At 42.7% G+C, this 16,358-nt stretch overlaps 1 protein-coding gene across 2 annotated transcripts in view; it reads left to right on the top strand.

Annotated features, from left to right (window-relative positions):
• The first annotated feature begins 1,077 nt into the window (after nt 1-1,077).
• The window catches only part of LOC140196437 (uncharacterized), a 59,406-nt gene continuing 44,125 nt past the window's right edge, over nt 1,078-16,358 (top strand). For both annotated transcript variants that reach the window (XM_072255664.1, XM_072255663.1), the window contains exon 1: nt 1,078-1,244. In XM_072255664.1, coding sequence (XP_072111765.1) covers nt 1,221-1,244 — 24 coding nt within the window. In that variant the 5' untranslated portion in view covers nt 1,078-1,220. The remainder of the gene's footprint in view (nt 1,245-16,358) is intronic.

Raw genomic sequence — 16,358 nt, 5'->3', positions numbered from 1 at the left:
TCCTAGCCTCCCAGGGTCCTAGGATGTAGTTGAAAAGGCCCCATGGATTTATCCACCTTAATATGCCTTAAGACTTAGTGTATCTCCTCTATCTTCATTTAGATACAGTCCAATAAATCACTAGTCATTCCCTTAATTCCCTAAGCTCCATGACCTCTATAATGAGATACGATCCATAAAAGAATTGTCATTATACAGAAGCAACCTATTTGAACTGTTTTAGCAAAGGAAACTTAATGGGTTTCCATGAATGTTAGGGGTATGTTATATCCTCCAGTTCCGATGAAAGCTTTTGACTGTAATTCCTTCCTTTTCAGCCCTGCATTTTTCCCACCCACCTGGCTTCACCTATCCCTTTCCAGCTGGCCTCCTTTATATTCTGGCATCTCCCTCCTTCTTTCTCAGTCTCGAAGAAGGGTCTCGGCCTAAGCTTTGACTGTTCAAAGTTGCTGGTGAACGCAGCAGGCCAGGCAGCATCTCTAGTTAGAGGTACAGTCGACGTTTCGGGCCGAGGCCCTTCGTCAGGACTCGGCCCGAAACGTCTACTGTACCTCTGCCTAGAGATGCTGCCTGGCCTGCTGCGTTTACCAGCAACTTTCATGTGTGTTGCTTGAATTTCCAGCATCTGCAGAATTCCTCGTGTTTGCGTCTTTGACTGTTCATTCATTTTTTATAGATGCTGCCTGACCTGCCGAGTTCAAAATGCAAACTTGCATTTTGTGCGTGCTGGTTTGGATTACAGTCTTCCTCGTGTAAACATTACTTCTATATGGATGTTACCGATATACCGAACATTTCCAACTTTATCAGTGACTATCTTACTCTTCCGCCCAACGTTGTATTTCTATGAACTGAGAATACTGACAATTCCCGTAAGAAACTGCAAATACAGTAAAAGTTAAAAAAACACTTTTCTGATTTACTTTACAGCAAATTTGGTACCCTAAACGATAGGCCAAAAGATGAAGGGAAAGATATGATCACATTCACCCCACGTCGAGACTCCAAAACTCAACCTCCTCTGATCAGTCTGCGCATGCTTCCGCTTGACCCGATCACATGACCAGTGACCTCCGACTCTGCACGCACGCGCAGTATGTTGGAGTATGTAGGCCGGAGCGTCGGTTACCATTTTGCAAGTACACATCGGAATAACGGTGTGTAGGGTTGAGATTGAATTAAAGCGGGCTGGTACTTGTCCGTAGGCATGGATTTGGAGGATGAGTACTTTCCAGATGGAGAGGGTAAGAGTTGTGTGGGCGTGGGGTCTATATCATTGGGAGCTGGGCCACGGGAGAATGCGGAACCATGGTTTCAGCCCCCCTGTGCTTGTTTCTGAGTCGTCTGCTCTGAGATCCCCGCAGTCACAAGTTATATTGGCGTGATGGTTGACATCACTTATCAGCAATGAAGACACATTGGAGTGCAGGTGCTGGTATTTGGAACAACACACAAACTGCCAGAGGAGCTCGGTCCTAAACGTTGACCATGCCTTTGCCTCCACAGATGCCACTTAACCCGTTCAGTTCCCCGAGTAGTTTGTTTGCATTTTGTTTCAATCATTCGTAGTGTGCATTTTTAACATTACAACTCACTCATAACTGAAATTAGTCAAGGCATATTAAATGAATATCAGGACAAATGATTGGAAGCATGATTTGAGTACCTAGGTTTAAGATCAGTCAAAAAAGGAAGATATTCAGGGAATGCATTGTAAATCATGATGTTCAGACTACTGAAAGGATGGATGTCTGTTGATTGAAAAGTGATGGAAGAATATGTAAATTCAGAACAGGGCATTTGTGAAACTACATTGGGGATGATGTGTATAGTGTTGCATTCTTGTTTAAAGGTAATATATATTCATACATGGGAATCAGTTGTGTGTTGAGGTAGGTGAAGTTACCCATGTTGGTTCAGGAACCTGGTGATTGAAGGGTAATTATTCCTGAACCTGGTGGTGTGGGAAATAAGGTCTCCTGTGCCTCCTTCCTGATGGCAGCAGTGAGAATAGAGTATGTCGGGGGCCCTTGATGAATGCTGCTTTCTTAGAACATAGAAAACCTACAGCACAATACAGGCCCTTCGGCCCACAAAGTTGTGTCGAACATGTCCCTACCTTAGAAATTACTAGGCTTACCTATAGCCCTCTTCTTGTGGTAGCACTCCTTGTAGGTGGGAAGGGTCTTTCCTGTGATGGACTGGGCTCTATACACCACTTTTATTTGTAGTTTTTTTCCATTCCTGGGCATTGGTGTTTCCAAATGGGGTAACCAGTCAGGAGACTGTCCACTGTGCAGCTCCAATAAAGGCCAAAAATCAGGCCTTTGGTGTTGCTGATGTTGAGCGAGAGGTTGTTCTGGTACCATTAAACCAGAATTTCAGTCTCCCTCCTATGTGTCATTTATCACCATCTTTGATTTGGCCTGTGACAGTGGTGCTATCAGTGAATTAAATAAGGCATTGGAGCTGTAGCCTCACAGTCATAAGTGTAAATCGAGTAGAATGGGGAACAAGTACGCAGCGTTGTGATGCACCTATGTTGATGGCAATTGTGGTGGAGGTGTTGGTGCTAATCTATACTCACGGGGATTTGTAAGTGAGAAAATCAAGGATCCAGTTGCACAAGGAGGTATCGAGGCCTAGATCTTGGAGCTTATTTATTAGTGTTGAGGGGATAATAGTATTGAGTTAAGGTGAAATGCCACAACTTGAGGTCAAGAGTTATGATAAAACTAACTGTTAGGAGATTGTTCAATAGCTTTATTGCAGTGGGATAGGGCTGATCTTGATCCTGGTAGTACATACTTTCTGTCCATTGGGGGAGCAGTGGTGGGAGAAGAAAGAATGACCAGGTTGGTTGAATACGTTGGCTGCTTTCCTGAGGTATTGAAAAATATAGACAGTCCATGAAGGGGAGTTTGGTTTCCACGAGGTGTTGAGTTGTGTTCCTGGCTCTTTGTAGTTTCAAGTTCAAGTTCAGTCTATTGTCATTCAGCCGTACAAACATTCACAGCTAAATGAAATATTGTTCCTTTGGGGCCAGGGTGCAAAACATAATTACATTACAGCACAATATAGTCACAAAATATTAGCCCAGGTCCCTGATTGGCATGGCCTAAAGATTGATGGTGCTTAGGATGTCCTGGAGCTGGGTTTCTGTAAGAATAAGCACACAGCAGTTCATCTCACACTGGGTCAGCTACAGATAAAAGTAATTAAGTTTGTTTTCCAGAGAATGAACATTGGAGAGTAGAATTGACAGGAGATTTCTTGAGGACTTCTGTAGTTTCTTGCAGTCTCAGGCAGAGCAAGTCCAATACCAAGCTGATAACCAACCAATGCCCACTTCAATGTAAAAGCAATTGTAAAGCTACTTGTATGGTACTGTTCAAAGATGAGTACAGGATTTTTGTTTTGTCCTGACCACCTGATTACTGTTTGCTAGATCTTTCCTTTATCCAAATTGGCTACTATGTGTTTTTTTTTAACCTTACTTTAGAAAAGTATGTAATTGGCACTCAGGTGTTTTAGGATGTGCTAAATTCTTGAAAGTTTCATGTAAGTACTTTTTTTGGTCTAACTTTTCCTGCTTAAAAAATGCCTTGTGAGTCTAATTATTAGTTGGGTTTGAATTGAAGTACCCTCCCCTGTGAGGGAGCCTTGCTTTCTAGCTTCTTTAGTTGATAATCAGTCTGTTTTATAAGCTTGGATATACTAATAAACTCAGCCATAGTTTGAGTTTTCTATCAATTAATGACTTTTCTACTTAGATCTTGAATCAAAAACTATTTCTTAATTAAAAAATCTGACAAGTTCTTCTCTGAATCCTTACTGATATTGTGGAGATAACTAGATAATCCTGTAAAATTGGCCACCCAGCTTCTTTAAGTCATGGAATTTTCTTAAACAGATGAAAGTTGTTCTTGGTGGACTCAAAGATTCTAGTGTAGATTAAAATCATTAAAAAAGCGCTGGTTGCTTTTACAGGAGTTATGCTGGAAATGTAGATAAGACTGGTAGGGTGATGTCACACAGTTCTGTTCACCACGTAAGAAATACGTAGTTCTCTTGGCAAGGCTAGGTTTACAAGTACCAGGGTTGGAAAATTCTGCCAGTTGGAAAAGATTGGTTGAGCCAAAGTTGATATCCTTGTAAAAGTGGTGGGTGGGGAGAGGCTTAATTGTATGTAGAAGATCTTGAGATGTCTAGATAAAAGGACCTTTTATTAGCGTAGATAAAATGACCTTTTCCTTGATAAAAGAGCCTAAACTAGAGAACATACATTTAAGTTATGAAAGAGTAAGAAGAGAGATGTGGAAAACACTTGATGACAGTCCGGCTGTAGATGTGGTCAGCTCCCTGGGTTTAATTCTGACCTCCAGTGCTGTCTTTGTGGAATTTACACATTCTCCCCGTGACCTGGGTGCCCAGGTTTCCTCTACATTCTAAAGTTGTATTGGTCGTTAGTTGAATTGTAAATGGTGAATTACCCCTAGTGGCAATAATGCATAGGAGGCCATTTGGCCCATTGAGTGATTCACCATTTTATGGCTGATTTATTTTCCCTCTCAACTCCATTCTCTTGCCTTCTTGAAACCTTTGACATCCTTGCTAATCAAGAACTTATTGACCTCTGTTTTAAATATACCCAATGACTTACCTCCACAGCTGTCTATGCCAATGAATTCCATAAATTCACCACCCTCTGACTAAAGAAATTCCTCCTCATCTCTATTCAAATGGGTACCCTTTTATTTTGAAACTGTGCTGTATGGTGCTAGTCTTTCCCACTACTGGAAACATCCTCTCCCCATCCATTGTATCCAGGCCCTTCAATAGTCAGTAGGTTTCAGTGAGAACCCCTCTCATCCTTCAGAGTTCTTTAGTACAGAACTAGAGCCATCAAACATTCTTCATGGATTAACCCTTACAACCCTAGGATCATTCTTGTAGACCTCCTGTGGGCCCTGTCTAGTGCCAGCACATCCTTTCTTAGACATGGAGCCTAAAACTGCTCACAGTACTCCAAATGTGTTCTGGCCAATGTCATATAAGGATAAGCTTTATAAGAATTATATCAGTGCTTTTATATCTTCATCCTCTTGAAATGAATGCTAACATTTATTTGCCTTCCATACTGTTGATTTAGTTTGTAAGTTAACCCTTAGGAAATCTTGCACAGGAACTGCTCAGTTCCTCCAGCATTTTCTGTGTGTTGCGTGGGTTTACAGCATCTGCAAATATTCCTTTGTGTTAGGATTTCCAAGTTCCTTTTCGCCTCTGATTTCTGAATGCTTTCCCCATTTAGAAAATAGTCTATTGCTTTTATTCCTTCTACCAGAGTGTATGAATATATGGTTCCCTATGTTGTATTCCATCTGCCACTTTGCGTCTGCTAATCTGTCCAGGTCCTTCTGCAGACTCCCTGCTTTCACAGCACGACCTGCCCCTTCAGCTATCTTTGTATCATGTGTAAACTGGGCAACAAAGCTATGAACTTCGTCATCTAGATCACTAGCATATACTATGAAAAGTACTGGACCCAACAAAGACCTCTGGGCAAAACTAGTAGTTACTGGCAACCAACAAGAAAAGGCCACTTTTTCTCCCACTGCCTGTCACCCAATGCTAGCAGCTTTCCTGTAATACCCTTGTTTAGCAGTCTCATTTACCTTATCTTAGTTACCCCTCGAACATGACCCCACTAAGGAACACCTGACCATTGTCTCCTGCACCATCACTGATCTTATCAGCTCTGGGGATCTCACATCCACTGCCACCAACCTCGTAGTTCCCACACCCCGCACTTCCTGTTTCTACCTCCTACCCAAGATCCACAAACCTGCCTGTCCAGGTAGACCCATTGTTTCAGCTTCCATTGTCCTGCCCCACCGAACTCGTTTCTGCATGCTTTGACACAGTTTTATCCCCCTTTGTTCAATCCCTTCCCACCTATGTTCGTGACACTATTCATGCTCTGGATTTTTTCAATGATTTCAAGTTCCCTGGCCTCCATCGTCTTATTTTCACCATGGATGTCCAGTCCCTATATACCTCCACCCCCCACCAGGAAGGTCTCAAAGCTCTCCGCTTCTTTTTGGATTCCAGACCCAACCAGTTCCCCTCTACCACCACTCTGCTCCGTCTAGTGGAATTAATCCTTACTCTTAATAATTTCTCCTTTGGCTCCTCTCACTTCCTTCAAGGTGTAGCCATGGGCACCTGTATGCGTCCCAGCTATGCCTGCCTTTTTGTTGGCTATGTGGAACAGTCCATGTTCCAAGCCTATACTGGTATCCGTCCCCCACTTTTCCTTCACTGTATCAACGACTGCATTGGTGCCTGCTTCCTGCACGCATGCTGAGCTCGTTGACTTCGTCAACTTTGCCTCCAACTTCCACCCTGCCCTCAAATTTTACTTGGTCCATTTCTGACACCTCCCTCCCCTTCCTTGATCTCTCTGTCTCTTTCTCTGGAGACAGCCTATCTACTGATGTCTACTATAAGCCCACGGAGTTTCACAACTACCTGGACTATTCCTCTTCCCACCCTGTCTCTTGTAAAATTACCATCCCCTTCTCTCAATTCCTCCGTCTCCACTGCATCTGCTGTCAGAATTAGGCTTTTCATTCCAGGACGAAGGAGATATCCTTTTTTTAAAGAAAGGGGCTTTCCTTCCTCCACCATCAACTCTGCCCTCAAACGCATCTCTCCCATTTCATGCACATCTGCTCTCACCCCACTAAGGATAGGGTCCCTCTTGTCCTCACCTCCCACCCCACCAGCCTCCGTGTCCAACATATAATTCTCCATAACTTCCGCCATCTCCAGCGGGATCCCACCACCAAGCACATCGTTCCCTACCCCCCCCCCCCACTTTCTGCTTTCTGCAGGGATCACTCCCTACGTGACTCCTTTGTCCATTTATTCTCCCCCCCCAAATCCCTTCCCACCGATCTCCCTCCTGTCACTTATCCTTGTAAGCGGAGCAAGTGCTACACATGCCCTTACACTTCCTCCCTTACCACCATTCAGGGCCCCAAACAGTCCTTCCAGGTGAGGCAACACTTCACCTGTGAGTCAGCTGGGGTGATATACTGTGTCCGGTGCTCCCAGTGTGGCCTTCTATATATTGGCGAGACCCGACGCAGACTGGGAGACTGCTTCACTGAACGCCTATGCTCTGTCCGCCAGAGAAAGCAGGATCTCCCAGTGGCCACACATTTTAATTCCATATCCCATTCCCATTCTGATATGTCTATCCACGGCCGCCTCTACTGTAAAGATGAAGCCACACTCAGGTTGGAGGAACAACACCTTGTATTCCGTCTGGGTAGCCTCCAACCTGATGGCATGAATGTTGATTTCTCTAACTTCTGTTAATGCCCCCCTTCCCCTTCTTACCCCATCCCTAATTTATTTTTTATTTGTTTTTTTCTCTCTTTCCCTCTCACAATTACTCCTTGCCTGTTCTCCATCTTCCTCTGGTGCTCCCCTCCCCCTTTCTTTCTTCCTAGGCCTTCCGTCCCATGATACTCTCCCTTCTCCAGCCTTGTATCCCTTTTGCCAATCAACTTCCCAGTTCTTGGCTTCATCCCTCCACCTCCTGTCTTCTCCTATCATTTTGGATCTCCCCCTCCCCCTCCCACTTTCAAATCTCTTACTATCTCTTCTTTTCTGTTAGCCCTGATGAAGCGTCTCGACCCGAAACGTTGACTGTACCTCTTCCTAGAGATGCTGCCTGGCCTGCTGGTGTTCCACCAGCATTTTGTGTGTGTTGCTTGAATTTCCAGTATCTGCAGATTTTCTTGTGTTAGCAGTCTCATGTGTGTGTCACCTTATCAAAGGCTTTCTGAAAATTCCAGTAAACATCAACCGACTCTCCTTTATTTAACCTGCCTGTTATTTCCGTAAAGAATTCCAACAGATTTGTTCAGCAAGATTTCCCCAACACAAAACCATGCTGACTTTGCCCTATTTTATCTTGTGTTTTCAAGTATCTCAAAACTTTATTCTAAGTAGTAGACTCTAACCCTTGCCAACCACTGAAGTCAGGCTAACTGGTCTACAACTTCTGCCTCCATCCCTTAAAAGAGTGGAGTGACATTTAGCAATTTTGCATTCCTCTGGAACAAATCCTGACTATTATAGTGATCTTTAGAAAGATCTCTGCTAATGCCTCCACAATCTCTTCAGATATTCTTTCAGAACCTTAAGATGTAGTCCATTCAGTCCAAGTGACTTATCTTCACATTTCAGCTTCCCCAACACCTTCTCCTTAGTAACAGTAACTGCACTCACTTCTCCACCTGATTCTCTGGAATATCTGGCACTTTTTCTGGTGTCTTCCATTGTGTGGTCTCTTGCAATACATTCAGTTTTCCTGTTGTTTCTCTGTTTTCCCCCAATTCTACTTCAGTGTCATTTTCCAGTGCTATATATATCTCTGAAAAAGATACTTCTGGTATCCTTTATATTATTGGCCAGCTTATTTTCATATTTCATCCTTTCTCCCTTTTTGCTTTATTTTAGTTTCCTTCTGTTGTTTTTTAAAAGCTTCCCAATCCTTTAGCTTCCTGTTCAGTTTTGAAATGTTGTGTGTCTTCTCTTGCTTTTGTGCTGTCTTTGCCTTCCCTTGTTGGCCACTTTTTCCTTTTACTCTATTTAGAATGCTGCTACTGCTGCTTGTTTGGGATGAAATAATTCTACATCTTCTGAATTACTCCCTCAAAGAATTACTCCCTCAAACTCCTGCTATTGCTGCTCCACTATTTTTGCTGGGACCCCCCTTGCAATCAACTTTGGTCGGCTGATCGCTCTTGCCTCTGTAGTTAGCTTTGCTTTACTATACTAATATATCCTTTGTTAGCCACTTCCTCTGAAATTGCAGGGTGAATTCTATCCTATTATGATCTCCGTCTCTTAAAGGTTTCTTTACCTTAAGCTCCCTGATCAAAGCTGTTTCATTACACAATACCAAATCTAAAATTGTTTTTTACCTCGTGGGTATGACCCAAGCTGCCCTAAAAAGTCATCTTGTAATTATTCTATAAATTCTTTCTCTTGCAGTCAAGTACCAACCTGATTTTCCCAGTATACCTACATGTTGAAGTCTCCCATAACCACTGGAACAATGCCTTATTTACGTGCCTTTTCTTTCTCCTATTGTAAGTTGTATCTCACATCCTGGCTACTATTCAAAGTTCAAAGTGCATTTGCAAGAAAAAGTTTGTGAACCCTTTGCAATTACCTGGTTTTCTACATTAATTACTTATAAAATGTGGTCTGATCTTCATCTGTCACATTAATAGATAAACTCGATCTGCCTAAACAAACAAACAATTGTACTTCTCGACAATACTGAGTATGCCATTTAAACAATCAGTTTAGTTTCAAAAGCCGTATGTGAACCTGTAGGGTAAAGCCTTCTACAAATCAGGTGCTCCAATCAATGAGATGAGATGAAAGTGTGGGGTGTAGAGGTGCTCTTGCCCTATAAAAAGGACCCACAGAGCCAGGTTACTGACAGAGCCTGCTCTTCTCAATAAAGATCTGTTTATGTGCACCATGCCTCGATCAAAACAACTTTCAGAGAACCTTAGGAGAAGCATTGTAGAGATGTATGAAGCTGGAAGAGGCTATAGAAGCATTTCTAAGGACCTGAGTGTTCATCATTCCACAGTAAGAGAAATTGTCTACAAATGGAGGAAATGGAGTGCTATTGCTACTGGGAGTGGGCATCCTGTAAAGATCACACCAAGAGCATAATGTGTAATATTGAACAAGGTGAAAAAGAACCCAAGGGTAATAGCAAGAGACCCACTGAAGTCTCTGTTCATGTGTCTACTATAAGAAAAACACTGAAAAAGAATGGTGTTCATGGAAGGAAACCACTGCTCTCCAGGAAAAATTGCTACACTTCTCAAGTTTTCAAAAGACCACCTGGATGTACCACAATACTTCTGGGGCAATGTTCTATGGACAGATGAGACAAAAGTTGGACTTTTTGACAGAAATGCACACTGCTGTGTTTGGAGGGAAAAGGGCACTGCACTCCAATGCCAAAAACTCATCCCAACTGTGAAGCAGGGTGGAAGGAGCATAAAGAGTTGGGGCTGCTTTGCTGCCACAGGGCCTGGACAGCTTACAATCATCAAGGGAACAATGAATTCAAAATTGTATCAGGATATTTTTACAGGATAATGTCAGGGTAGTGGTCCGTCACCTGAAGCTTAATAGAATTTGGGTGATGCTACAAGACAGTGATCTGAGACATGAGTAAATCAACAGAATAGTTTAATAGGAAGAAATTGCAAGTTTTGCAATGGCCAAGTCAGAGTCCGGACTTTAACCCAATTGAGATGCTGTGGCATGATCTGAAGAGGGCTGTTCGTGCAAGGTGTCCCAGGGATATTGATGAACTGAAACAGATTTATATGGGGGAATGGTCTAAAATTCCCCCGCTGTTGTGCAAGTCTGATCAGCAGCTACAAGAAACGTTTGGTGGTGGTTATTGCTGCTAAAGGAGGCTTTACCAGTCAATAAATAGAAGGGTCACATACTTTTTCCAGCCTGGATTGTGAATGTGTTCAATAAAGACATGAAAAGTATAATTGCTTATGTGTTAATAGTTTAGGCAGATTGTGTCTATTATTGTGACTTAATGAAGACCAGAACATATTTTATGAGTAATTAGTGCATAAAACCAGTTCAGAGACATTTTTCTTGTAAATAAGTTAAATTTAATAACTAGTGCAAAATAAAAATAAAAAATTAGCGAGTTAGTGAACAATGTCCATTCAGAAATCAGATGGCAGAGGGAAAGAAGCTGTTCCTGAATCATTGAATGTGTGTCTTCAGGCTCCTGTACCTCCTTCCTGATGGTAGTAATGAGAACAGAGCCAGCACAGAGATGAGCAAATCCTGTGGAGCAGTGAGCCCAACCAGACCGGCCCTCACCTCCAACCCTGACAACCTGACCACTTAAATCTGGCCTGGCGTATGAGTTGTCCAAACCTCATGGTGTTCCTTGCTCTCTGCCACTTTGATATGCCCTTGGGCTCTGCTGCCTTGATATGGGCAGTGGGCTTCCATATAAATCCCATCAGGATCTTTTTATACTTGCAGTTTCTTAACTCTTACCACAAGGATTCTTCATCTTCTAATCTTCCTGCTAAGGATTTAATTTCAAATTTTACCAAAGAGCCACCCCATTCCCCTTTGCCAGTCTGCTGCCTGTCTCAAGTGGAGATGGGTGGTATCATAGGGGAGAGTGGATGTTGGGAAGAATAGGTTGCATCGAAGAGAGTAGAGGAAAGGGATTGATCCAAGAACTGGGATAGATCGAATGGTTTCTTTCTATCTCTTACGGGATATGGGTAGTAGGGATATGAAATCCACTATCTGAAGCTATAGTAGCGGCCAAAACCCTTATCATTTTTAAATCGGTACATGGCTGTCTATCTGAAAAGCTGTGACAAGCAATTTATACACATTGGGCTGATAAATGAGATGAGATTGTGTAGCTCTTTTTTGTTTGGCACAGACACTACTGAATGGTAAATTTCCTATGATTTATTTGATTCTAATCCTGCTAGAGTATTGATTTAACTTTGATCATCCACTTTGAGAGAAGGGATGGTGCTAAAAAAAGCTGAGAGGGGATTTGATGGAAATGCACAAGAGTGAGACAAGTAAATAGAGGGTAACTGTATCCATTAGTTATCCAACTGCATTCTTTAGATGATTCAGAATTCAAGGAAAAAATATTTGCACTCAGTGACTATAATCTAGAACTTGTGCAAGAGTGGTGGAAACAGTAAATCACGATTTTCAAGGGGGAATTAACAATAAAGAGAAATAATTTGCACCAAAAAAGTAGGAAATGTTGAATGGCTGTATCGAGCTCGCACTAACCTAGTGGGCAGATTGGCCTTCAGCATCAAAAAGGTTTACTTTAATCATTAGCAATGATGGGGGATTGGTTTACAGGCAGGAGCAATTTGGAATATCTCACAGTGGCAAGCTATCCCTTGTGGAGTTCCTCAGGGATCTCTTTTCAGGGGTTTTTTCTTATTACCTGTCTTAGTGACTTGGGTGAAAGATCATCTGAAATGTATCCAAATTTGTTGCCATGCAAAGATGGTCAGAATACTACAACATAAAAACAGACCCCTTGGCCCATCCAGTCAGTGCCAAATTGATATTTTAAACTTTGCCTAGTCCCATCAACGCACTCCTAGACCATAGCCCTCCATACCCTTCCATCCATTTACTTTAGTCCATAGCCCTCCATACCCTTCCATCCATGTGCTTATCCACACTTCTCTTCCGTGTTGCAGTTGGACTGGATCCACCACTTCCACTGGCAGCTCATTCCACACTCGCATCTCCCTCTGACTGAAGTTCCCTCTCGAGTCCCCCTTAAGTGTTTCACCAATCACCCCTAACCCATGACCTCTAGTTCTAGTAGCAAATGTCTGTTTGCATTTACTCCATCTATACACCTCATAATTTTGTATACCTCAATCAAATCTCCCCTCATTTTCCTACGCTCCAGGGAATAAACTCCTAATCTATTCAACCTTTCCTAGTAACTCAAGTCCTCAAGTTTTGGGAACATCCTTGTAAATTTTCTCTGAACTCCGTTAAATTGTGTACCTTTCCTGTAAGTAGGTGAACAGAATTGCACGTAATTCTCCAAATTTGGTTTCACTGTCTTACACAGCTTCAACATAACATAGGTGGGAAAGTAACGTGTAAGAAGGGCACCAAGTTTACAAAGGGAGGAAAGAGGTTAAATGAGTGAGCAAAAGTAAATCAGGTAGATTATAATGAGCACTGTCGCGTGAACAATGTCACTGGAGAGACACAGTTGGTAGATATGAAAAGTAGTCTTTTATTTTGATACATGGGCTAACAAATAAGCTAACAGTCTTTTTGGGAAGGAGGAATGGAGAGTGAGAGAGAGAATCAAGTATATTAATATGAAAATATTGGTAAAATTTGATAAGGCTTTGGTGAGGTCGCACGGAAAATTAGCTGTAGTTTAGGGCTACATAATTTAGTAAAAAACTTAATTGCCTTGAAGGCAATGCAGCAGAGGTTTACTAAATTGATTTTGATTTTTCTCATGATTGTAGAGATTTGCACTATTGTCTGGATTTTAAAAGAATGAAAATAAAATCTCACTCAAACAGAAAACTCTGAAGTGGCTTGACGTGATGTATGCTGTGAAGATAGGTATATGGAGTATTGAATCAGATGCATAGTCTCAGAATAGGAGGTCAGCCATTTAAAACCGAGTTGAGAAAAAATGTCTTCCATGAATTTTGTGAATCTAATATTTTTAGCCTGAGAGGTTGGTGGATACTAAGGTGCTTAAGTCTATCCAAGTCTGACAATTAATGTTTTTGGCAATCATGCAGAAAAATAAAGTCGAGGCTCGAGTTTGGATGAAGCATTATTTTTATTGAGTAGCTGAATAGATTCTATTCCTGCTTCTATGTCTTGTGTTTTGATTTGGAAAGAAATATATTGCCTGTAGTAAATTGTTCAAGAGCAATTGTCGTCATCAGAGGCCTGCCGAAAGTTGGAGTGCGAATATAAAAGGAACAGACTCTGTTAAAGCTGGTCTTTTTTTAGCGGCTCAAAGGAGAGGAGCGTGTATTAGGTCATAGCCCTACAGAAGACAGGAGAAAAGAGCAGATCTGGGCAAGTCCAGTCTTTTTGGACAGCACAAGTGCAGAAAGTGTGGGCGTCAGAGGCCTGACCTCAGCTGTAAGTCATAGGAGGGTAGCCTCAAGCAGAGTGGCTATTGTCAGAGTGTGCCAGTGATAGTGTGGAGGCTTTGACTTAACAAGCCTTGGCGTGAACAGTCAAGAAAAGGCAAGCCTTTTCCTTTTTTGGTGTAGAGTTGTTAAGATGGAATATTTCTCCTATCAGATGTGGGAATTTGGGATACCTAACTATTTCCCTGATGACTACATCTGTGGGAAGTGCACCTAACTTCAGGATCATTCAGAAGGCCAAAGACAGTATAACCAAGAATTATGAAGAGGTGGTTACACCCAGAGTACAGTCTTTGGACAGTAGATGGTGATTATCAGGAAAGGTAAAGGGATTAAGAAGTCAGTGCAGGGTTCCCCTGTGGTTATTTCCCTCAGCAACAGGTATACCGCTTTGAATGCCTCTGGGGGGGGGTGGGGGTGGAAATGACCCATCAGATCACAGCAGCAGTTGCCAGGATGGTGGCACTGTAGCTGGCTCTGAGTCTTGACAGGGAAGGGTAAAGTCAGACAGTATGGTAGTTATGGGGGACTCTATAGTTAGGGGGATAGAAAGGAAATTCTATGGCCGCAAAAGAGACACCAGGATGATGTGTTGCCTCCCTGGTGCTAAGGTTCATGATGTATCGAAGCAGCTGTAGGATATTCTTGGGGGGGGGGAGCGGGGAGGAAACAGCTAGAGGTCCTGATGCATATTGGCACCAAAGACCTAGAGGGAAGAGGTCTTGCACAATGAGTATATAGTGTTCAGAATGTGGCTGAAGAGAAGGACCTCCAAGGTTGTAACCTCCAGCTTACTCCCACAGGCTTATGCAGGCAAGAATGGGATGATAGCACATACAAATGAGTGGCTGCGGAGATGGTGCAGTGTTCAGGGTTTCAAGTTCTTCGATCATTGTAACCTTTTCTGGAGAAGTGGTGACCTGTACAAGAGGGACAGGTTGCACCTGAACTGGAGGGGAAACAATGTCCGGGCCGGGAGGTTTATTGATGCTACTCGGGGAGTTTAAACTAGTTTTGCAGGAGGCTGGGAACTGGAGCCCCAGGTCAGTAAGAGAAGGATCAGACCGCAAGGTAGATGTCAGGGAAAGTGTTGAAGTAACAGGTATGATGGGTCAGATAGTTGGAAGTGTGTATATTTTAATGCTAGGAGAATTATGGGTAAGGGTGATGAACTTGGAGCATGGATCAGTACATGGAACAATGATGTTGTAGCCATTACCGAAACTTGATTGTGAGAGGAGCAAGAATGGGTGATTAATATACCAGGTTTTTGGCGTTTCAGAAAAGATAGAGAGGAGGAGGTAAATGAAGAGGTGGAATTGCACTATTAATGAGGGACAATATCACAGCTGCAGTCAGAGGAGACATAATAGAGGGGTCAGACACCAAATCTATTTGAGTGGAACTCAAGTATAGGAAGTGTGCAATTACACTGGTGGAATTGTACAGACCCCCGAATGCCCACTGGGACATCAAGGAATAGTTATGTGATCAGATTAAGGAAATGTGTGAAAATAACAGGGTTGTTGTCATGAGGGATTTCAACTCTCCTAATATAAGTTGGGATCTTTCTAGTGAAACAGGTTTAGATGGGGCTGACTTTGTTAAGTGTGGTTTCTTAAATCAGCCCTTGGATGGTCCAGTGAGAGAAGGGGCCATACTGCACCTGGTGTTGGGTAATGAGCCTAGTCAGGTGAATGACCTTTCAGTGGATGAACAGTTAGAGTACAGTGACCACAACTCCTTAACTTTCAGGATACTATAGATAAGGATAGGTATGGACTTCTTGGGAGAGTTTTAAATTAGAGTTGAGGGCATGAGGCAGGAATTAAGCATTAATTCAGAACACCTTTACTCTGGCAAGTCCACATCAGATATATAGAAGGTGTTTAAAGATCAATTGCACAGAGTACTGGAAAAGTATGTTCCTGTTAGAAGACCATAAGGTATAAGAGCAGAATTTGACCATTTGGTCCTTTGAGTCTGCTCTGCCATTCAATCATGGCTGATCTCTCTGCCCCCCCCTCCCCCCACAGCCCCACTCCCCAGCCTTTTCCACATAACCTTTGGTGTGGCCAATCAAGAATCTATTAATTTCTGCCTTAAATATACCCGATGACCTGGCATCCATAGCTGCCTATGGTATTCTGCGTGGAGGTCAGTGGCCAGTGTGTTCCGCAGGGATCTGTTCTGGGACCCCTCCTCTTTGTGATTTTTATAAATGACCTGGATGAAGAAGTAGAGGGATGGGTTAGTAAGTTTGCTGACGACAGAAAAGTTGGAGGTGTTGTGGGTAGTCTGGAAGGTTGTCAGAGGTTACAGCAGGATAGTGATAGGATGCGGAACTGGGCTGAGAAGTGGCAGATGGGCTTTAACCCAGAGAAGTGTGAAGTGGTTTATTTTGGTAGGTCCAGTTTGAAAACAGAATATAATATAAACGCTAAGACTCTTGGCAGTGTGGAGGACCTGGGGGATCTGGGCTGCATGTTGATAGGACACTGAAAACTGCTGCGCAGGTTGATAGTGTTAAGAAGGTTTATGGTGTGTTGGCATTCATCAATTGTG

The sequence above is a fragment of the Mobula birostris genome, chromosome 4, assembly GCF_030028105.1.
Source record: "Mobula birostris isolate sMobBir1 chromosome 4, sMobBir1.hap1, whole genome shotgun sequence".
Taxonomy (NCBI): domain Eukaryota; kingdom Metazoa; phylum Chordata; class Chondrichthyes; order Myliobatiformes; family Myliobatidae; genus Mobula; species Mobula birostris.
This window is presented reverse-complemented; position numbering and strand designations above follow the sequence as displayed.